The sequence below is a fragment of the Palaemon carinicauda genome, chromosome 11, assembly GCF_036898095.1.
Source record: "Palaemon carinicauda isolate YSFRI2023 chromosome 11, ASM3689809v2, whole genome shotgun sequence".
NCBI classification, from domain to species: Eukaryota; Metazoa; Arthropoda; class Malacostraca; order Decapoda; family Palaemonidae; genus Palaemon; species Palaemon carinicauda.
Window position 1 is genome coordinate 112841665 of NC_090735.1, and position 23617 is coordinate 112865281.

Consider the following 23617-nt stretch of genomic DNA (forward strand, 5'->3'; position numbering starts at 1 on the left):
TTCATCTTAGCGTGCTCGTTGATGATCTTCCTACGCCAACGATCTTCTTTTGCGCGCTAGCGCCGATGAACTTCTTACGCGCTAGCGCTGACGATCTTCTTCGCGCGCTAGCGCTGATTACATGCTAGCGCTGACGATCTTCTTACGCGCTAGCGCTGACGATCTTCTTCGCGCGCTAGCGCTGATTACATGCTAGCGCTGACGATCTTCTTACGCGTGCAAGCGCCGACGATCTTCGTTCGCGCGCTAGCGCCGACGATCTTCGTTCGCGCGCTAGCGCCGATGATCTTTGTTCACGCGCTAGCGCCGACGATCTTTGTTCACGCGCTAGCGCCGATGATCTTTTTTTGCGCGCTAGCGCTGAACGATCTTCTTTCACAAGCGAGCGCTGACGATCTTCTTACGCGCGCAAGCGCCGTCGATCTTCTTACGCGCGCAAGCGCCGACGATCTTCTTGGCGAACGATCACCTATGCACGTAAGCTCCGACGATCGTCCGCGTGCAGGCTCCTATGGTTCCCCGCGCCAACGATCTTCTTACGCGTGCAAGCGCCGACGATCTTCTTACGCGCGCAAGCGCCGACGATCTTCTTGCGCGCGCAAGCGCCGACGATCTCCTTTCGCGCGCAAACGCCGACGATCTTCTTGCGCGCACGAGCGCCGACGATCTTCTTGCGCGCACGAGCGCCGACGATCTTCTTGCGCGCACGAGCGCCGACGATCTTCTTGCGCGCACGAGCGCCGACGATCTTCTTGCGCGCACGAGCGCCGACGATCTTCTTGCGCGCACGAGCGCCGACGATCTTCTTGCGCGCACGAGCGCCGACGATCTTCTTGCGCGCACGAGCGCCGACGATCTTCTTGCGCGCACGAGCGCCGACGATCTTCTTGCCCGCACAAGCGCCGACGATCTTCTTGCGCGCACGAGCGCCGACGATCTTCTTGCCCGCACGAGCGCCGACGATCTTCTTGCCCGCACGAGCGCCGACGATCTTCTTGCGCGCACGAGCGCCGTGATCTTCTTGCCCGCACGAGCGCCGACGATCTTCTTGCCCGCACAAGCGCCGACGATCTTCTTGCCCGCACGAGCGCCGACGATCTTCTTGCCCGCACGAGCGCCGACGATCTTTCAGCGCGCACAAGCGCCGACGATCTTTCAGCGCCGTCGATCTTTAGCACTGTCGATCTTTAGCACTGTCGATCTTCTTTCACGCACAAGCACCAACGATCTTCAAGCGCCAACAACCTCGTACGTGTGCGCGCTGACATTTGCGCGCACGTGCCGACATTTTTCACGGGCTCTATAATCTGATTCCTGCTCACCCTATGATGTCTTGCCCGCGCGAGAATGTTTTCAACGGTCTTTCGCGCGCGACCCCTGGTTTTTTCCCATCGCGCGAGTGCCACCGTGTCTCGCGCGCGACCCCTGGGGTTTTCCCATCGCACGAGCGCGAACCTCTACCAAGGTGAGACCTTCTCCCGCCGCACCAATGGGAGAAACCCCACCTCAAGCAGGAGAATCGTCCCGTGTTAGGGAGAGAAGAGCCCTCAGACTTCGTTGTTGGAGTTAAGTATCAATCCTAGGAGGGAATCGAAGGACTCTAAGAGTTCCCCCAAGTAGAACCTTTGGGGACAAGAGACTTTGCTGCCAGTTCACCAGGAGGAGAGCAGCATGATTCAGAGCACCGCTCCGTGGAAGAGCTTTCCAGGGGAGTCTCTCTTGAGAGAGACTCTAACCGGCAGGTAACATTCTCGGCAACAGAGGTCCTGAGTCCGGAAAAGGTCGCAAATTTGCCATACAGGCCACTTCGTGGCTGGATGTCTGGCTAGGGTCTCTGGACATCCTGCTGCGACCCAAGGATCTGTCCAAGGAGAGCATCAGGAAAGCCCTGGAGACCTTCCTCCTCTTGGGCACACATACCATCGAGTTTCTGGCCCACCCAGTTTCGAACTTTTGGGCAAACTCGATCTTGAAACAACGTGATGCGGTGGCCGAGAGGTTCCACTCGAAGGTTCCAGCCGTGGATACCTGTAGGCTCAGACACTCTTCCATCTTGGGAAAGAGTCTGTTTGAGCTCAAGGATACGGAACAGGCAGCTGAGAGGTGGAAGAAATCGAGCCACGATTCTCTTCTCCAAAGGGCTCTTACATATAAGCCCTACAAACCTCCAGCATCTCAACAACTTCGCCAATCCAAGATGACGAAACCGGTAGCGGCAGCAAAGACGAATGTGTCCAACCAGTAGCCCTTTCCTGTCAAAGACAAGGAGGGTGGGAAGTCCTCCAGGTAAGGCAAGAATCCTAGAGGGAGTGGCCAAGGCCACGAGCACTAGGATTGGCAATTCCCCTGCATGTCCACCAGTGGGGGATGCCGGCAAGTTGCGCATTCAGGTGGCAGCAACTCGAGTCCGATTCCTGGACGATCTCCGTGATCAGCCAAGGATATCGCGTCCCGTTCTTAATGTCTCTTCCGCCCCTGACAGCGAATCCAGTGGCGTTGAGCTCCTATGCCATGGGATGGGTAAAGGGGCTAGCCCTTCGGGCAGAATTAGAGACCATGCTCAAGAAGAATGCTCTCCAGGAGGTCGTCGACGGCTCCCCAGGCTCCTTCAGTCGACCTTTTCTCGTAAAGAAGGTATCTGAAGGCTGGAGACCCGTCATCGACCTCGCATCTCTGAACAAGTTTGTCAAACAAACTCCGTTCAGCATTGAGACAGCAGACACGGTCAGACTTGCAGTGAGACCGCAAGACTTCATGTGTACACTGGATTTGAAGGACACGTACTTCCAGATCCCAATCCATCCGTCTTCCAGGAAGTACTTTAGGTTCAGCCTAGACAACAAGATCCACCAGTTCAAGGTGCTGTGTGCGGTCTCTCCACAGCACCTTAGATATTCACCTGAGTGTTCACCCTGATATCTTTGTGGGCACACAGGATTGGTATCCTGTCTCCTCCGCTATCTGGACGACTGGCTGATCCTGGCAGACTCGGAGTCGACCCTTCTTCGACACCGAGACAAGCTTCTGTGACGTTGCCAAGATCTAGGGATCATGATAAATCCTGAGAAGTCTTCTCTGCCTCCATTTCTACGACTGGTATATCTAGGCGTGATATTGGACACCAATCTCCACAAAGCCTTTCCATCAGACGACAGGATAGCAAGGCTGAGGAGGGTCACAGATCCTTTCCTCAGATGAGAAGAGCTTCCAGCCCAATCGTGGTTCCTCCCCTACGGCACCTTTCCCCCTTGGCCCGTCTGGTTCCAAACGGCCGCCCCAGGATGAGATCCCTGTAATGGAGGCTCAAGTCCTGGTAGAATTAAGGCCTCAATTCCCGGACATTCTGGTCCCTATGGGTCCGGCAGTACGGACGAACCTTCAGTGGTGGGGGACGGAGGTAAACCTTCGAAGAGGAGTGGATCTTTTTGAACTCCCCCGGATTTGATGCTGTCTTCGGACGCTTCAAAAGAATGGTGGGAGGCCCACGTTCTGAACCACAGGATCTCAGGCCTCTGGTCAGAATCAGGAAAGTGCCTCCACATAAATCTGCTAGAATGAAGGCCGTATATCTGGCACTTCAACAATTCCAACAGATCCTGGCGACTCACTCCGTAGTTGTCGTGAGCGACAACACTAGGTAGTGGCTTATATCAATAAGTAGGGAGGTACCTTTTCACAACAGCTATCCCATCTTGCAGTAGAGATACTGAGATGGACCGAAGTCTACTCGGTTCCACTATCGGCTCGCTTCATTCCGGGCAAGAGGAATGTGCTCGCTGACAGTCTGAGCAGAGCATTGCAGATAGTGAGTACCGAGGGATCTTTGGATCCGCTAGTAGCCAACAAAATCCTGACTTTGTTGGGTTCCCCGACGGTGGACCTGTTCGCGACAGACTTGAACTTCAAGCTTCTGCTGTACTGTTCCCCAGTCCCGGACCCCAAGGCACTCTGGCAAGATACCTTCCAATAACGATGGGACAAAATCGACGTTCGGTCTGATGAGAAGGGTGCTCAACAAGACCAGACTATCGGTCAACCTGTCAGTGACCTTAATAGCTCCGCTATGGCATCGTGCAGAGTGGTTCCCGGACCTTCTGCAGCTCCTGACGGAACTCCAGAGAGAACTTCCTCCACGACACAAGCTACTCAAACAACCACACTGCAACATTTTCCACAAAGCCGTAACATCGCTTCGGCTTCATGCCTGGAGACTATCCAGCATCTCACAGAGAGGCTTTTTGCAACAAGTTGCGGAGAGGATGTCTCGACATCTGCGAAAGTCATCTGCAGGGGTCTACCTGGCGAAGTGTAGTCTTTTCTGTGGTTGGTGTCGTGGAAGGTGTATTTCTCCTCTCGATGCCACTATTCCAGCAATAGCAGAGTTTCTTGGATATTTGCGGGAAGAAATGCACCTTTCGGTCTCGGCGATGAAAGGCTAACGATCAGCCTTAAGCCTGGCCTTCAGGCTGAAAAGAATAGACATTTCTTCCTCGCTGGAACTTTCTTTGCTCATACGAAGCTACGAACTTATCTGCCCTCAGTCAGAAGTGAGACCTCCTCCATGGAACGTGGTTTGTGTTCTCAGGGCTCTTAAGAGACCTCCGTTCGAACCATTATGCCAGGCTTCTAGTCGACACCTGACTTGGAAGACGGTGTTCCTGCTCGCTTTGGCTTCAGCCAAGCATGTCAGTGAACTTCACGGTCTCTCATACGACGTCGCCCATTCAAGGGGATGGGGAGAGGTAACGTTCAGGTTTGTCCCTGAGTTTGTAGCTAAGACTCAAAACCCTGGAGTTCCGGACCCGCGGTTCGACTCCTTCAGGGTTTTGAGTCTCCGTTCTGTAACAGATGACCCAGACCATCTCCTACTATGCCCAGTAAGGAGTCTGAGGCGTTATTTTAAAAGAACAGCTGCAGTTCGTCCTCGCGTGCAAGCCCTGGTTGTGAGAGCAGGAAGGACGAAGAGGAGGGTCACCAAGAATACCATCTCAGCTGGGATTCGAAGGGTCATCCATCATGCCCTGAATCCATACACTCCTCCGTCGTGTCACCCTAGAGCGCACGATGTCAGAAGCACCGCAACGTCCCTGGTATGCAAGAGAAACTTCTCTGTGACGCAGATGCTACAAGCTGGGGTCTGGAACCGTCAAACGACCTTCACAGCCCACTACCTGCAGGACGTGACCCACAGGAGCCTCGATAAGTTTTCTATCGGCCCTGTGGTGGCTACACAACAGCTGGTCTAACCTCAGGCTCCTTAATGGACAGGTAGCAGAAGGTTGAGGGCATTGTTACCTTGTTTTAGACTGCATGAATGAAAAAGTATGTCTGGCCCTTACTCTTTTCTTCATCCTCCCCTCTCTTGGGGAAAGCAGAATCATGGGTTCTCTGCATAGCTGACCTCAAACCACTGCAGGTAAACCATGCTTCCTTGTGTTCCTATTATTAATATAATACTGTCGCGTCCCCCATTCCCTGACGAGGTGGTATTGGGAACGTCCTAGCCTAGAAATCCATCTAAAGGACTTCAGGTCAACTTCCTAGGACGAGTCACTCTTATCATTCCTCCACACACAAGCTTACGTAGGCCGCACTTTCCTTGCGAGGTGCAGGGACTCCTTTTCTCGAGTGCTGCTCAGTCGGATTCTTGAGTCCCCAGGCAAAAGCCAAAGCCATTAAGGCTGGGACTTTCCACCCTACCTAAGGGTTAAGTCACCCTATGTAAATAGCATGGTTTGTATTTCAGTTACGGAACAAATGACAAATTCGTAGATAATTTGTATTTTTCCTAACCATGCAAACCTTAGCTATTTACACATATTTGCCCGCCAGCCCTGTCCCCCATGAAGTCCTACCTCTAAGCGAAGTGAATCAGTTCACCGGTGTGTGGGGGGAGGGGTAGCTAGCTACCCCTCCCCTACCCCCTCGGTAACTAGCGCGGGGATAGTTAACCCTCGTTAAAAATCTAATGGGTCGCCATTACAGCTACGCCGAAAGTAATACCCCTATGTAAATAGCTAAGGTTTGTATGGTTAGGAAAAATACAAATTATCTCCGAATTTGTCATATTTTTCATATATAGTAAATGCTATCGGCATCAATGACCTTAGATGTCAGGATGCCAGAAAACTTTCAATCAATCAATCGATCTCCAGTTGGCTCTTTGTCCTTTGGAATGGATTGTCCTTTTTTTTCTCTGGAGACTGGAAGCTATACAGTCGAATGTCCAATTTTTTTAATTAGAACTCGCTCACCACTGTATGCAGGGGCGCTGTTTACTCTATACCACTTTTTTTCCCCCCCAAGTTAAAATACGGGTAAGCTTGACAAAGGGGCTGGCTGTATGACTGTAGAAACCCAGTTGAGGTAGAGTGGCATCTTTCTTCATAGTAACCAAACTGTATTGACGACCTATTCTCTAATAACTGATGCTTCCATCACAGTTCCCTACAGGGAGTAGGGCTCACTGCCAGTTCTGAAAAAAAAAAAATACATTGGATCACATGGGACCTTTAGAAGATAGAATTTGGGTAACTATCTATACATAACTAACTATGAAAATTGAATAAATATAAATTTTTTTTCATGCAGACTTGTATAACCTGTTTGCATTGTACTAAGATTTATCCTTCTTTCCTTCAGTTGTTCCCCACTTTCAACGGCGTGTGGAAGTCAGCAATATGAGCATCATGGGAAATTCTTAGAATGATTTTAATAGTAAAATTTCATATTTCTGTACTCTTGAGTTTCATGTACATGCCCAACCTCTCAATGACTCTGTATCAAGAGAAGAGATATGTCTACAATAAAACTAAAAATTATACTTTTTATGCGATAACCTTGGCTTTCTACTACTTACCTCTGCAGGGCTCTATTCCTTTTAAGGGCATGTATTTGTTGAAGTTGAAATGAATTTGGAGAATATAAGGATATTTAATACTTCATAGGTATGTGTTGATTAAACCAGGATTCTGGAGAAGCAATATGAACATCAGGTGAATATAGAAATGAATTTTATAAATAAAGTATTTTTCTTTACTCAGATGTTTCTTTTTTCCAGCACTTCATCACAACAGGATCTTTATTATTAGTACCAGTGAATATTGCAGGACAGAGAGAGGATCAGTCCCAGCTGAATTATCAGTCTTATGCTTTACCTTTGAAAATGGAATTGAGAGAGAGCATCATAAGATTCTGAAGGGTAGGTGACTTTAGTGCTGTATTTTTTTTAAACTTCGGTGATATAAACATCATAAAAGGGATGTAAATAGCTATTTATTCGTACGTGTATACAAACTTCTGAGGCATTTAAATGGGTTACTTGTAGTTCTGTTTTCTATGACTAGACAATCATTAAAGAAAAAGGGTTTGATTGCATCACAATAGGTTGCTAGGTATCCCCTCTGTAGGGCGCTGCTATGCGCTCCTTGAATGTCTTTGGTCACATATCTCCTGGTAATCGTGCTAAGAGGAGGCAGTCGCTCCTCTTCTACGATCATGACTGCTATATCCAAACTTGATACCTTTATAGTTCTAAGTGTTTTTCCTATTACTGTCACTAGCTGTGCTTTCATTATTTGTGGGTAAAGTGTATTTTGTGATTATTAGTACTTCTAGCATCATTCGTTTGTGCCGTAGATGTGAACGGCACTCCTGTGGCAGTTTCATGAGCCTGTTTGCCCCACGTGCAGTGGCAAGAGTTGTTCCGTGGGATCTCCGTGCGAGTATTATAGGGAGTGGCCGTCCTATTAGTGGTTGAATTGTTGTTCTCGACGCAAGAAATGAGCTATTAGAGGTAGTTCTCCATTCTCGTCATCTTCCAGCAATGGTAAGAAACGCAAGATCATTTCTGAATCGAAAGTCATCCCGCACCCTCCCCCGTGTCTAGAGACCTCTGAGGACGACTTCCATAATTTTGTTATTGACGATCATTATTTTCTTAAGTTTGTCACCTAGTAATGAGATTGTGCATGATGATCCTGAGTTGATGCTCATGATGAATCCTTTGGCAACAGCCACTGTGCTCCCTGAGCCGGATCCGATCCCAGTAACCTTGGTACCAAATTATTCTACCATGCTAAGATCTCCCTTGCCTTCAACTAGTGTTTTGAGTAGTGAGCTCTTCGTGGTAGATTATGTCAGGAACAAGTTTTTGCTCTTGGAGGTTGCCCTATCTCCTATATGAGTGTTGAAAGTCTCCCTCCCATTCCCATGTGTAAACCCCTAGAGTTGAGACTGCCATTTCCCCATGTATAGAAACGGCCATGTTGGATAATCCCATTTATTATTCTTTTGCTTGTTCCCATGAGCCAAGCTTGCCGTGTACCCCTTAGGTGGTCTTCGGCACCGCTCTCCTTTAAAGAGTACTCTCCATGTGTCCCAGACCTCTCCAGTACGTTATTGTATTTTGAAGTTGGTCAAACATCTTCGGCCGTGTCCACAACCACAGTTGTGGTCAAGCCAAGTTGCTCCAGATCACTTTTGTCAAGCCAAGTTGCTCCAAATGACTTTTTCTCTCCTTCCAAGCCAACCGCTAGGAATTTTATTGCAACTACTAATCCTTTATTAGTTCCACAAGATAGTTCCATTCATGGCTCAGCTCGCACATACATTCAAACTAGCAAGTCAATACGTGCCACTGTATCACGTGTGATGACACTGCACGCGGCAGAATATTCCTTCGTGGGATGTAGAGACCACCAAGCTTGCTGGGACCGCATGTGATGACGTTAGGAAACGCGCGCCATTTTATTGTGTGACGGTAACCCTCCTTGATGGCTGTGTTCCCTTGTCACGTGATTACGCACGATCAGATCGTGCTGCCATTTCTCAGGCCTGTATGCAAATGGAACCCCCTTGTGGTAGTGTTCCATCATCATCTTATGCCTATTATAAAGAAGCCTCTCCCCCCAGATGCAGAAGCCTTGATGAGGATTTGGGGCTTGACTGGAATGAACAAAGAGAACTACTTTCCCACTGGACCTCTGTGCCCAACTGTTGATCCAACTAAATCAGTCGGCACTTTCTCTTTTCATTTTGGTTATTTCTTTTTTTCTCCCATCTCTTCCTTTTGGGCTCAATATTGTTGACGTTTTTGGCTTGTTTGATTATGCTTTGGCTGCTGCTTTGGATTTGGCACAGTGTGGGATGGATGGCATTCCATCTCAACCTGTTCCAATTTAGACGCCATCACCCTCTGGCAGACCCCATTGGGTGCAGACCAAGTCTGTAAAGAGTTGGGCTCCAGTGATCCAGTTGTAAGTCGCCCATATTTGCGGGTAATGGGTGACGCTAGTCATTGGAGTCGCCGGTGGGAGGGGCTAACAGCCCCCGCTGACTAATGTACGCCCACCTTAAGAGAGGCATCCCCTCCCTCATAGAGGACTGGTCCCCGCTGAAGCCTCTTCTCGTGTTGGGCCACATGGGATAGGAGGACTGACATCCTCCGATAAGAGGTGGATAACCGGGCTTGCTCTTTCAAAAAAACCAATTCCTCTGTTGACGACCTGGAAAATACAAACATGGACCTCGGTACAGACAGCTCCAACTTGGGTTTCAATATTGTAACATTGGAACCTTACTCACATCATATGAAGAATGATAAGAAAACACTAGAGAAGATGAGGAGGAGTGAGAAATGATGACAGTACCGAAAAATATAGAAAAGTAGAAGTATTACCTGGTCACTGTGAAGTAGTGAATTATGAGAAATTTTTTATTTTGGAATTTGAAAATGCAAGACATGAACGTGTAAATGTTTTTAAAGCTATTAGGGAAATAGGTGCTGTATGTAGAGGGCAGCCAAAAATTCTTCCCCAGGGAAATGGAAGTCTCCTGATAGAGGCACTATCCCCAATACAAAGCGAAAGATTGAAAACACTCGCAACATTGGATGGTCATAGTGTCAAATGCGTTTTGCACCCTACTTTCAACCCGAGTAGAGGTGTGATATGTGCTCCAGAGTGACTGGACAGAAAGGAAAAAGATGAACTGAAAAGTCAAGGAGTAGTAAAAGTAGTCAGAATGAGAGAGTTGGAGAACAACGTATTCCTCTTGCTACTTTCATTATAACATTTGATCAATGCAGATTACCAAACGTTATAAAAGCTGGTTGGCTATCTTTGAAGGTAAAACCATATATCCCTTCACCATTGCGATGTTATCATTGCCAATTGTATGGCCATTTAAGCCAGAAATGCAAGGAAAAACTAAATAATAAGCCAGCTGTTTGTGCCTTCTGTGGAAAAAGTAGTCATGGAGTATGCATAGAAAACCCTAATTGCATACATTGTGGAGAGGCACATCCAGCTACATCTAAAAGTTGCATTAAGTTTATTTTTGAAAAAGAAATTCAGGCCATTAGGACCATGGAAAGGGTTACTTTTAAAGAGGCTCGTAAAAGAGCTCTTGAAAAGCAGATAAGACCAGGGCAACCTTTTTCAATGGTTCTGAAGAAAAACTTGCCAAACCACACTAATGAAAATTATATCTCTACTTCTAATATGAAGAAACAAATGAAAGTAGTTAAAGAGGTTGAAAGTCCCATCGAAAATCTATGTCCAGAAATTGTAGAAAAATCAAAACAGATACTTAAAGATCTGAAAGTTATTCAAAAGTCAACTACTCAGATTCTAAATAATAGTACAAACCTATCTCAGGCCGTGTCCTTGCCTGATCTGATGGAGGTTCCACTTGAAATTAATTTACCTTGTGAACCTGTAGTGGCGAAGGTGCAAAAACCTGACAGATCACAACCTTTTAATCAAAAAAGAGAGAGACCTCCATCTCTCTCGCCTCCTACCATAAGAAACATTAAAGTCACGACTTCAAATAAATATGATATCTTGTCTGCTGATGTTTCTGATCAACTAGAAGGCAAATTGAACCAATCAGAAATTCAAGTTGAGGTCCACCATCCTCCTCAACAATTAGATTGAAAGGACACAAAGAAAAAGAACACAAAACCCACTATATCAAGATCGTCTCTAGAGATACCACCGGGAAATATTGTTAGATCAAATATTGCCAATGGGAAGACTTCATCTAAGGTGTCTTCCAAAAAATAAATCATAGTTTTTTCCTCCATTCTGCAATGGGATTGCCAGGGTTTAAGGGCGAAATATGAAGAACTCAAGCTCCTCATACTTGAGCACTCCCCTATAACTGTATGTCTACAAGAAAGCAAGCTCGATGCTAATACTCCTTGTCCTCGAGAGTATGTTAGCTATAGAACACCATATGATCAACGAGCAGGGAGCCATGGGGGAAGTCTTATATACGTTCGTCGAGAAGTTCCCCAAATATATTTGTCTAGCTGTACCCCTCTGCAGGCAGTGGTTGTACAGATTGATATAGGGAGAAAATACATAATGTGTTCTCTTTACTTGCCTCCAAATGATAACATAGTAGAGGTGATTAAACAACTCCCACAACCTTTTCTCTTACTTGGAGATTTTAATAGTAGACATCCTTTATGGGGTGATGTTTTGGCAAATGCAAGAGGTAATATTATATCATCAATTTTGGAGAATGAAGATGGCGGGCTCCTTAATACAGGAGACCCCACACATTTTCATGTACAGACAGGTACCTTGTCCTGCATTGACCTATCAGTTACAAGCTCTAACTGTCTTCTCGATTTTAATTGGAGAACAGTAGATGATTGGCATACTAGTGATCATGCACCAATCATTATAAACACCAACAATGGTCCACCTTTACAAAGATCGCCTCGATGGAACCTTGATAAGGCGGACTGGAATAGATTTCGGGAGTTAAGTGAAATTGAAGGAAATGCAGAACAGTTTGAAAGTGTTGATGATGCCATAGACTTACTTAATGGAACTCTTCACACAGCAGGAGTGAATTCCATTCCCAAAACAACAGGGATATTCAGACGACGACCAGTCCCCTGGTGGTCATCAGAATTAACTGCCCTGTACAGAGCCACAAGAAAGCCTTCAACTCGATTGCGCATGCGCCGTACTGAGGAGAATTTAGTCATATACAAGAAATGTAGAGCACAGTTCCGCTGTGCCATGAAAGAAGCCAGGCGCCAGTCTTGGATGTCATTTGTTTCCTCCATTAACATTAGAACACCAACATCATCTGTGTGGAGGAAAGTCAAAAAGATAGCAGGCAAATTCACCCCAAACCCACCACCAGTGTTAAAGATAAATGGCCAGTATATGACTGGAGCAGCCGAAGTTAGCAATGCCCTGGCTGACCATTTTTCAAATGTATTGTGCAAGTGTGAAGCAGCTCCTGGTCACCAGTATAGGAGCATTGAAGAAAAGAAAGTTTTAAACTTCGCAACAAGAAAGCAAGAGTCATACAATTCTCCTTTTACTGAAAGAGAATTTGATTCTGCTCTTGCTACGTGTAAGGATACAGCCCCTGGACCCGATGGAATTCCATATGCAATGATTGAACATGTACCTTTTAATACAAAGTTATTTATTTTAAGCATTTTTAATAGAATATGGCATGATCATAGTTATCCAAGTGTTTGGGAACTAGCCATTATTTTAGCCTTTTTAAAACCCGGTAAGGACAAGTTTTTAGCATCAAACTACCGACCTATTGCATTGACATCTTATTTATGTAAAATCATGGAGAAGATGGTCAATGCAAGACTGATTTGGTACCTTGAAAAGAAGAATATTTTATCACCCATTCAATGTGGATTCAGGAAAATACACTCAACGACTGATGTACTGATACAACTTAAGTCCTCCATTTGTGAAGCCTTTGCTTCCAAACAGCACCATGTGACAGTCTTTTTTGATCTTGAAAAGGCATATGATACCACATGGAGATACGGTATACTTAAAAGAATCCATGAGTGCGGATTGAGAGGAGAGCTACCACTATTCATCCAATCATTTCTTTCACATAGAGTTTTCCAAGTTAGAGTTGGGAAGCTCTATCACAGAGTAAAAGCCAGGAAGAAGGAGTTTCTCAGGGGAGTGTGCTGAGTGTAACCCTTTTTGCACTAGCAATTAATGGGATATCCTCAGTCATTCCCCGGGATGTTCTCGCAACATTATTTGTGGATGATCTCTCCATATCATTTGCTGGGGCCAGAATGGCAATGGTTGAGAGAAAAATCCAACTCTCTATTGATGAAATTATCCATTGGGCCGATATGAATGGATTTAAGTTCTCAACAAGTAAAACTACAATTGTCCATTTCTGTCGTATACGGGGAGTACATCCAGACCCGGATATATACATCAAAGGTCAACGGATCCCATGTGCAAGTGAAGCAAAATTTTTAGGGTTGATATTTGATTGTAGGCTTACATGGGTTTCTCACTTGAAAGCGTTAAAAGCTAAATGTGTTGAAGCTATGAATCTTTTAAAAGTATTGTCCCATACATCATGGGGGGCAGACCGCAATACAATTTTAAAATAATACAAGGCCTTGATATTTCCCAAAACTAGTTATGGATGCGAAATATACTCCTCAGCAACCCCAAGCCGGTTAAAAATACTAGATTCAATACATCATGCTAGCATTAGATGGTCCACAGGAGCCTCTAGAACCTCCCCTATCACAAGTCTCCTTGTTGATTTGATGCTGGGGAGTTGCCTCTAGACCTTTACCAAATGTCCTCTATTATTCGGTATTGGTTTAGATTGCAAAGACTCCCTAATTCTTCAGCCTTTCAGACTGCAAGCCTTGTAAGGCACTCAACCTACTTTGAGTTGCACCCAAAATCTCCTCAACCTTTTGGGTTTCGGGTTAAACAATTATTAAACAATCTGGATATAATTAGAAATAATGTGCTTCCATTCAAGATATCATCAACGCCTCCATGGAAATTACCTGACATATCTTTTTGTAGATACTTTATTGGAGTTAAGAAGAATATGAATGACTTAGAATCCAGGTCTCTTTTTATGGAACATGTTGAAAAACATAGTGGATCGACTTTTATATATACTGATGGCTCCAAATCTGATGCTGGCGTTGGATTTGGAGTACATAGTAATGATTTTAATTGTAGAGGTGCACTTCCTCTAACAGCTTCCATATTTACTGCCGAACTGTATGGCATATTAACCGCTATTGAGAAAATAGCTTTGGAAAAGGAGGGTAATTTTACAATTTTTAGGGATGCAAGGAGTGTTCTTCAAGATTTAGAAGTTTTTAATTCTAGTAACCCTCTAGTTTTAAAGATTTTAGAATGGCTTTTTATTATTGGACGAAAAGGTATAACAGTTCGATTTTGTTGGGTTCCAGCACTAGGTGTGTCTGGGAATGAGAAGGCAGATTTACTGGCGAAGAATGCGGCATCGGAGTTGCTACCAAGGAGGTATCCCATTCCGTGTAACGATTTCCTACCTTATATCAAGAAATTGGTTTGTGATAAATGGCAACAGCACTGGGATAGTCAAGATGGCAATAAAATGAGGGAAGTAACAAATATCATATCACCTTGGAGGTATAACATGATACCCCGAAAATGGGAGAAGACTCTTGGTCGTCTCTGTATTGGTCACACACGGTTGACACATGAGTTTCTGCTGAAGGGCCAACACCAACCGTATTGCGAGGACTGTTTAGTACCTTTAACAGTGAGGCATTTGTTGACCGAATGCCCTAATTTTAAGCTTAAGAAATAGATATCTGTTTGAGGCTCGAGGTGAGGATGGCAGGTTTATCCTTGCCAAGATTCTTGGACATGATGTGTCTTACTATGTGAGCGGAATTTTTAGATTTATTTCAGAAGCAGGTCTTCTGAAAACTATTTAACTATTGTAATGACTTCTTAATTTTTATGGTTTTAATCGAATTCTCTTTTAATTTTCATATACAGTAAATGGTATCGGCGTCAATGACCTTAGATGTCAGGATGCCAGAAAACTTTCAATCAATCAATCAATCAATCTTAGATCATTGGACACATTTTCTTTCTCTAGGCCTTACTGTTGCAGCTAAACAAATAGTCTAACCTAAAATCTTCTATGGAACACCTATCTTTTTATCAGTGGCATCAATTATTCTTGGCCTTATAAGGGTATTAATGTGGATCAAGTCTGGATATGATCATGATTGGACCTGGAGCTCTTGCTTGGAACAAACCCAAATGCAAGTAAGATTAACATGCCTTGCTCAGTTATTTTTTAAGGTTTCATATATAACAATAATCTGACAATGTACATGGCTTCACTACTGTCTTAGGGTATAACAAAAAAAGTATTGTCTGTTTCAGGCCTGCCTTTTTACGAGCTATCGAAATATCCCCCGATTAATCCACTTGCAACTTTACTCACGCTTATACAGTACACAGCTGTGTATGGCAGTGTGTGTGTGATTAACTCTTAGCGAGACTTTCTCCCACCTGTGGAAGACTCCCATTTAAGGGGGCCAGCCGGCTAATGCCGTTAAAGGACAGAAATTTGACATTCATACAAGTTGATAAGGTGACTTAGGACATATCCAAACGGCATAGGATTTTTGCCTCTGACCCTCGGTTTTGCGACGCCAGGGTGTATTTTCCTGAAAGAGAATTTTTCAAATTGCATCTTCTCCCTTGATAATTAATATTATGACCTGGGATTACTACCTGATGTAGACCTCCAATGAAATGAAGTGTTTTTTTCTAAAAGTAATTTTTTTGTTAGGAATTTTTTCATTATGGTAAAAAATAATCCCTAAAAATTGGGGAAAAGTATATGAAAATAAAATTGGGAAAAAGTACTTCCTTTCATTGTTTTATAATGTATTTCAAAGTTATATACCAAATTTCAATGCTTTATCTTTAAAACTAAAAGGGCTTCCTTTCATTGTTTTATAATGTATTTCAAAGTTATATACCAAATTTCAGTGCTTTATCTTTAAAACTAAGAGAGAAGATAGAATTTGAAGGTCAGTAAGTATAGTTTTGAGATACGGGCATTCAAAGTATTTCTTTGTATTTAAGACAATATTGAATGATTATTATGAATTTTATGTTCTTTTTATGGATACTAATAAATGAAAGCAAAGTTATTTATCACAACTTAATCATATATGAAGATCCTTTTGCTCAATATCTTGCTGCTTTTGGCTCGTGTTAGGCAAGGCGGCACACACACACACACACACACACACACACACACACACACACACACACACACACACACACACACACACACTCTCTCTCTCTCTCTCTCTCTCTCTCTCTCTCTCTCTCTCTCTCTCTCCTCTGAATGCTTAATAGAGCGAATTTTCTTCTTTATGTTAGCCAGGTGTTGAAATTGTCTTTTTAAATATTTAACTTAGCCAGTGAATATATAATAGCTGCTGCTCCAGCGGCTCGACAGAAAAACACAAAAACTCGCGAGCGATCGCTATGATGGTTGCGGGTGTGCCCACCAGCGCCAACTATCGGCCAGATACCGCATATACATGTAAACAGGCCCAATTTTTTCTCTGTCGGCCTTAACAACAAGACGTATCAATACTCGCTGTAGAACCTGGAGTTTTTCTCAACATATTTGGTGAAGTACTTCCTTTTGGTTTGAGCTTTCGCAGTGCAGGTGTTTTATCTTCAACTTAAATCTTGAACTCGTTTTTGGATAGATTTAATTTTTGATGACTTTGGATTATTTTTTTTGGACTTTCTTTGACTTTTAATTGGCCGACCCTTCCCTTAGTACGGAAGTGTGTTTTAGGCTTTTAGCAATTATCTTATCACGTTATAAATTAATTATAGATTTTCCTCTATGTATTTTATATCTCAACCGCCTTTATTAGGCCTCTTCGATTAGCTTTCCATTTATAATAAACATCAAGATAAATTTTAATGATTTGTTTATATGCGACCTTTCCTGAGAGTAGGCGGTCCTAACTTGGAAACCGAAGTTAAACAACGTTGAGCCCTTTCAATCGTAAATAACTTTTACAGAGCAAATGATTTAAAACTTATTAAATGAATATTTTTTAGTAGATATTTTATGAAAGATTTTCTTTGAATAGTCTTCGTACTGTTTCAAAGATGAACTAACGTTTAGTTTATTTATGCTACGCAGTTTGCGCTCTATCGTTACGATAGAGAGAGAGAGTATCACGGTTTCACTTTGCAGAAAGAGTAAATCGATTCTGACGTTTTGTTCATTCTTCTTTCAAAGCTTAAATGTTTTAAATACTATTTTAAAGGAACTTTTTAATTGAAAAACCTTTCAGTTTTTTCCTTTGGTCAAATAACCTGTTTATTGACGAAAGGTAAGTGGGCTCTTCTCTTCGGTGCGAAATCAAGAGAGAGAGAGAGAGAGAGGAGAGAGAACGTTCCGATCTTTATTCTCGTCCCAAGCGAGTAACGTTGTTCTCGAGTCAGCTTTTTACTCTCGTCCCTAGTCTCTGTACAGGGAGAAAGGATAAAACTTTTTTAGTTTTTATTCTTGTCCCAAGGCACTGTACGGTGAGAGATTGAAAACGTAGTTTTGAATGAACTAGTGTTTAGTCTCCTTCCCAGCCACTGATCTTTTTATCTTAAAATATGTTTACTGTTTTTTGCTTGTATTAATGTGCTTACATTATACGACTGATTTCGCAATTATAACCTTTTGATGAGGGTAGAATTGCGTGCTTCAGGTAGAAATCAGTTTTATTCATACCTAATGTGAATTGTTTAAAAATTCGATTTCAGTGAAATAAGTGCAAAACAGAAAATCGTAGTGATAAAGTGATATTGCGCAAAGTGTTATCAGTGTTGCGACCGAGGGTTCGTCTGTTCGTGCCTGTCGTTCGCCTAGTCCGAGACCTCTTGCAAGCTCCCAAGCCCAGGGGAGAAGTAATGTCGTACGACTTATGGGTTCGAGAGGCCTTGATCAGCGAACAGACGTTCCCTCTATGGTATCAGGCGTATCTCACCAAGATCGCCCCTACCATAAGACGAGAGAGACGATTTTCTCCTCGTCATCCGAAGGCTTTTCGCATAAGAAACCGTGGAACAAGGTTTCGAGGCCCTTTAAGCGAAAGTCAGTCCTTTCAGGACAGGTCCAGCGTCCTGGTTTTAACTATTAGGACAGCTCTGACCCTATGCAGTCATCGGAAGACTGCTCGCCGCCTAAACAAAAGCGTAACACAGGCTCCGAGAGTCTTTTTGTAGGCAAGGTTTTGCAGTCACAGACGTTACCCTCGTCTCTTACCGCAACCATTCCCGTTGATCCTAAATGGGTTGTACGGCAAGACATGCAGAATAAGCTTGCCTCTCTTATGGAGGACTATTCTGCCGAGCAGGTTCACGATGATCCTCGCCGCTTAGCTGATCGAGATCCTGCCCGTCAGCCGCCCCAACGAACCTTTGCTCGTCCTGTTGACGTTGACGTTACAAAGTCACGTCAGTCACGTTTTGTAGAACCTCACTCGATGCAGTCCAGTGTTGACTTTTAGCTGCTTGTGGACGTTCAGCCGCTGCCGCATGCTCTTGTTGACGTTCAGGACGTTCGCCAACCAGCGAAGTTGACTTGTTTTGACGATGAGCGTCAAGCACCGCAGTCAAGAGTTGTTTTGACTGCTCAGTCTAGGCACTCAAGGCAGTCTCGAGTTGACGTCGAGCGTCCTCCCGCACCTGTTGGTTGTTGCTGGTCAGTCCTTTAAGCAGTTACATGACATAGCGTCCTTGACTGCTACTGTTGCCCGTTTGCATGTGGACTCTGCTTGTCAAGCATTGCCACCACGGCAGGTCTCTCCCTTGCTTGAGACTCGGCTATTGTCGGACAAGGTTCCTTCAGATGAGGAAGTTGCTGTTCCCCCTCCTACTGATATTCCCTTGAGGACTCTGTCAGACGGAGAGGAGCCTAAAGCTGCTCAGCCCTCTATGGACTTTAAATAAATCATGCTGATTTTCAAGGATCTTTGTCCGGATCTTTTTGTAACTGCTGCTCCTCGTTCGCCTAAACGTGAGAGTTTACACTAGGCCTAGCTACTTCGAAGCCGTTGTTTTTATAAGCTAGTGCTCTCTCGCTCTTCTAAGAGAGCTTTACGTTTGCTAGGCGACTGGTTTATCACCAGGAGGAGTTTGGGGGAGACAGCCTTTGCTTTCCCTACTTATAAGCTGGCTTATAGAGCGAGAGTCTGATATGACTTGGGAGAAGTTCTCGGCTTGGGAGTTCCTGCCTCTGCCCAGATAGACTTCTCAAACCTCATAGACTCTCCCTGGCGCCTGGCCATGAGACGCTCCAAGATTTTATGGTCGACTTCAGAGCTAGACCATCTCCTGTTAGGAGTTTTTTCGAGCGTTTGAAGTTTTGCTGTACAATAATGTCATGCATAAACAAGGCTTTCAGGGGTGGCTCCAATGATCTGACAGCCACGTTCTATGCAGGAACAAGTCCCTCAGGGATGGCTCCAATGATCTGGCAGCCACGTTCACTGCAGGAGTACGTAAGAGGCAAGTGCGCTCAATGTGTTCATTGTCAAGACAAACTTCACGATGAAGTCTACCAGGCTGTCTTGACAGTATTAATGGAAGGCGACTGGATGGTCTCTCGACCTTCAGGAGGCATACTTCCACATTCCTATACACCCGGATTCCCAACCGTTTCTGAGGTTTGTTTACAGGAATGTGGGGTACCAGTTTCGAGCCCTGTGCTTTGGCCTCAGTCCTGCTCCTCTCGTGTTTACGAGGCTCATGAGGAATGTGGCAAAATCCCTCCATCTATCGCGGATCCAAGCCTCCCTGTACTTGGACGACTGGCCTCTCAGAGCATCGTCCAGTCTTCGCTGTCTGCAGGATCTACATTGGACGTTGAGTCTGGCCAGGGAGTTGGGACTTTTGGTCAACCTAAAAGTCCCAGCTGATCCCATCCCAGATTATTCTATATTTGGGGATGGAGATTCGCAGTCCAGTTTTTTCGGGCTTTTCCGTCTGCCACCGAATAGAACAAGCCCTGCTCGAAGTCCAACTAATGCTGAAAAAGCAAACGTTTGTTCAGTCAGGAGTTGGAACAGTCTCGTAGGGACTCTCTCATCCCTGGAGCAGTTTGTCTCACTAGGGAGACTACACCTTCTGCCTCTCCGGTTCCATCTAGCCTCTCAATGGAACTAGGACAAGACGTTAGAGACGGTATCATTCCCAGTCTCCGAACCAGTAAAGGCATGCCTGAAATGGTGGGACAGCAATATCAGTCTGAGAGAGGGACTATCCCTAGCAGTCAAGAACCCAAACCACGTGTTGTTCTCAGACGCGTCGGATTTGGGTTGGGGTGCGACCCTAGACGGTCGGGAATGCTCGGGTCTTTGGACCTCAAGTCAGAAGAGCATGCACATCAACGGCAAGGAGCTATTAGCAGTCCACTTGGCCTTGATGATATTCGAAAGCTTCTTCGAAACTAAGTGGTAGAGGTCAGCTCAGACAACACCACAGCTTTGGCGTACATCTCCAAGCAAGGAGGCACACACTCCTTCACGCTGCTCGAGATCGCAAGGGACCTTCTCTTATGGTCAAGAAATCAAGGCATCTCCCTGTTGACGAGATTCATCCAGGGGGACTTGGCAGACTGTCTCAGTCGGAGGGGTCAGGTGATACCCACGGAATGGACCCTCCACAAGGACGTGGGCAAGAGTCTTTGGGCTACTTGGGGTCAACCCACCATAGACCTCTTTGCCTCCTCGTTGACCAAAAGGTTACCAATCTATTGCTCTCCAGTCCTAGATACAGAAGCAATCCACATAGACGCGTTTCTACTGGATTGGTCTCTTCTGGACTTATATGCATTCCCACCATTCAAGATAGTCAACAAGGTACTGCAGAAGTTCGCCTCTCACGAAGGGACAAGGTTGACGTTGGTTGCTACCCTCTGGCCCGCGGGAGAGTGGTTCACCGAGGTACTTCAATGGCTGGTAGACTTTCCAAGAAGTCTTCCTCTAAGGGTAGATCTGTTACGTCAGCTCCACGTAAAGAATGTCCATTAAAGCCTCCCCGCTCTTCGTCTGACTTCCTTCAGACTATCGAAAGACTCTCAAGAGCTCGAGGCTTTTCGAAGGAGGCAGCCAGTGCGATTGCAAGAGCTAGGAGAGCTTCTACCATTAGAGTATACCAGTCGAAGTGGGAAGTCTTTCGAGACTGGTGCAAGTCAGCATATGTGTCCTCGTCCAGTACCTCTGTAGCCCAAATCGCAGATTTTCTTTTACATCTGAGAAAGGTTCGCTCCCTTTCAGCTCCCACGATTAAGGGCTACAGGAGCATGTTGGCTTCGGTCTTTCGACATAGAGGCTTAGATCTTTCCAACAATAAAGATCTCCAAGATCTCCTTAAGTCTTTCGAGACCTCTAAGGAACGTCTTTTGGCAACTCCTGGATGGAACTTAGACGTGGTCCTAAGGTTCCTCATGTCAGACAGGTTTGAGCCATTACATTCAGCCTCCCTGAAGGATCTCACCCTCAAGACACTTTTCCTAGTGTGCTTGGCTTCGGCTAAAAGGGTCAGTGAACTTCATGCCTTCAGTAAGAACATCGGCTTTGCTACAGAAAAAGCCACTTGTTCACTTCAACTTGGTTTCCTGGCCAAAAATGAACTGCCTTCTCGTCCTTGGGCTAAATCTTTTGATATTCCTTGCTTATCAGAGATCGTAGGCAACGAACTGGAAAGAGTATTATGTCCTGTTAGAGCTCTTAAGTTCTATTTAGCTCGTACTAAGTTATTAAGAGGTAAATCTGAGGCATTATGGTGCTCAGTTAAGAAACCATCGTTGCCTATGTCAAAGAATGCTTTGTCATATTTTATCAGATTTTTAATACGAGAAGCTCATTCTCACTTGAATGAGAAAGACCAATGTTTGCTTAAGGTTAAGACGCACGAAGTTAGAGCTATAGCAACCTCCGTGGCCTTCAAGCAAAATAAATCTCTGCAAAGTATTATGGACGCGACTTTTTGGAGAAGCAAGTCAGTGTTCGCGTCATTTTACTTAAAAGATGTCCAGACTCTTTACGAGGACTGCTACACACTGGGTCCATTCGTTGCAGCGAGTGCTGTAGTGGGTGAGGGTTCTACCACTACATTACCCTAATTCCAATATCCTTTTTAATCTGTCTCTTGAAATGTTTTTAATATTTTTTTTGGGTTGTACGGAAGGCTAAGAAGCCTTTCGCATCCTGGTTGATTTGGCGGGTGGTCAAAGTCATTTCTTGAGAGCGCCCAGATTAGGGGTTTGATGAGGTCCTGTTGTATGGGTTGCAGCCCTTAATACTTCAGCTCCTGGGAATCTTTCAGTATCCTAAGAGGATCGCTGGGCTTCGTGAGGAAGACAGACTAATAAGGCAGAGTAATCGTCTAAGTCAACTTCCTTACCAGGTACCTTTATATATTTGGGTTTTGTTATGATATAACTGTCAAAAACTCTTAAGCATATATGCTGTAAACTTAATTAACTCTGGTCTCTACCCACCACCATGGGTGTGAATCAGCTATTATATATTCACCGGCTAAGTTAAATATTTAAAAATGATATTTTAATTATAAAATAAATTTTTGAATATACTTACCCGGTGAATATATAAATTAAAGGCCCCCCCTTCCTCCCCGATAGAGACCCAGCGGGATGAGAAAAAATTGGGTCTGTTTACATGTATATACGGTATCTGGCCGATAGTTGGCGCTGGTGGGCACACCCGCAACCTTCATAGCGATCGCTCGCGAGTTTTTGTGTGTTTTCTGTCGAGCCGCTGGAGCAGCAGCTATTAAATATTCACCGGGTAAGTATATTAAAAAATTTATTTTATAATTAAAATATCATTTTCCTCTTTAAAATTATAAAATTCTTGCCGAAAACAAGGAAAACGTAAAAACGAGTCAAAGGATGTTCAAAGTTTTCTTTGTATTTTTTACTTATTACAAATAAATCCGGATTATTATTAATTTTTGGATATTGATGAACGAAAACAAAGTTATTTATCATAATTTAATCATAATCGAAGATCCTTTTGCTCAATATCTTGCTGCTTTTGGGTCCTGTCTGGCAAGGCAGCTGCTCCTCCATCCACACCACTCTCTCTCTCTCTCTCTCTCTCTCTCTCTCTCTCTCTCTCTCTCTCTCTCTCTCTCTCTCTCTCTCTCTCTCTCTCTCTCTCTCTCTTTTAATAGAGCAAATTTTCTTCTTCCTTATGTTAGCAAGATGTTGAAATTGTCTTTTCCTCTTTAAAATGGTAAAATTCTTGCCAAAAAACGAGAAAAACAAATGTTAAAATGAGCGAATGTCAGAGGTCAAACTCAGACGTGTACTTTCTCTGAGGTTTGTGGTAGGACTGAAGGGCAAAGGGTGTAATTTACCGTGTTAATGTATTGTTTTGAGACTCGTGGAAGTTATACGGATGCCATTGCTCACAATTTCTTTTACATTAGAATGTAATAATTATCAAAATTTATGATAATAGATGAAATGTATGTTCTTGTAGGGAATAATGTTTTTGGTTTATTGAATTACGTTTACTAATTACCTTGTAACTCTGATAGTAAGAGGAATTTTGACAAAATATTTCTTATACGCATTCTTCAATGCCATACAAAGCTCAGTGAATTTTTTCAGGATTTTATGTTATTTCCCTATACCCCCATATATTGGTATTTATGCTGGTCCCCTTAAACTACTTGGAAGTTGTATCCGCATAGGAATAAACTAGAGATTT

General features: G+C 44.3%; 2 protein-coding genes across 2 annotated transcripts in view; one reads left to right on the forward strand and one right to left on the reverse strand.

Annotated features, from left to right (window-relative positions):
• Window positions 1–23617, reverse strand: part of LOC137650123 (protein maelstrom homolog) — a 418726-nt gene that overhangs the window by 208962 nt on the left and 186147 nt on the right. The gene's annotated exons all lie outside the window — the stretch shown is intronic.
• The window catches only part of LOC137649862 (uncharacterized), a 133568-nt gene that overhangs the window by 62094 nt on the left and 47857 nt on the right, over window positions 1–23617 (forward strand). Inside the window, exon 4 of the mRNA XM_068382803.1 lies at window positions 7061–7201. Coding sequence (XP_068238904.1) covers window positions 7061–7201 — 141 coding nt within the window. The remainder of the gene's footprint in view (window positions 1–7060; window positions 7202–23617) is intronic.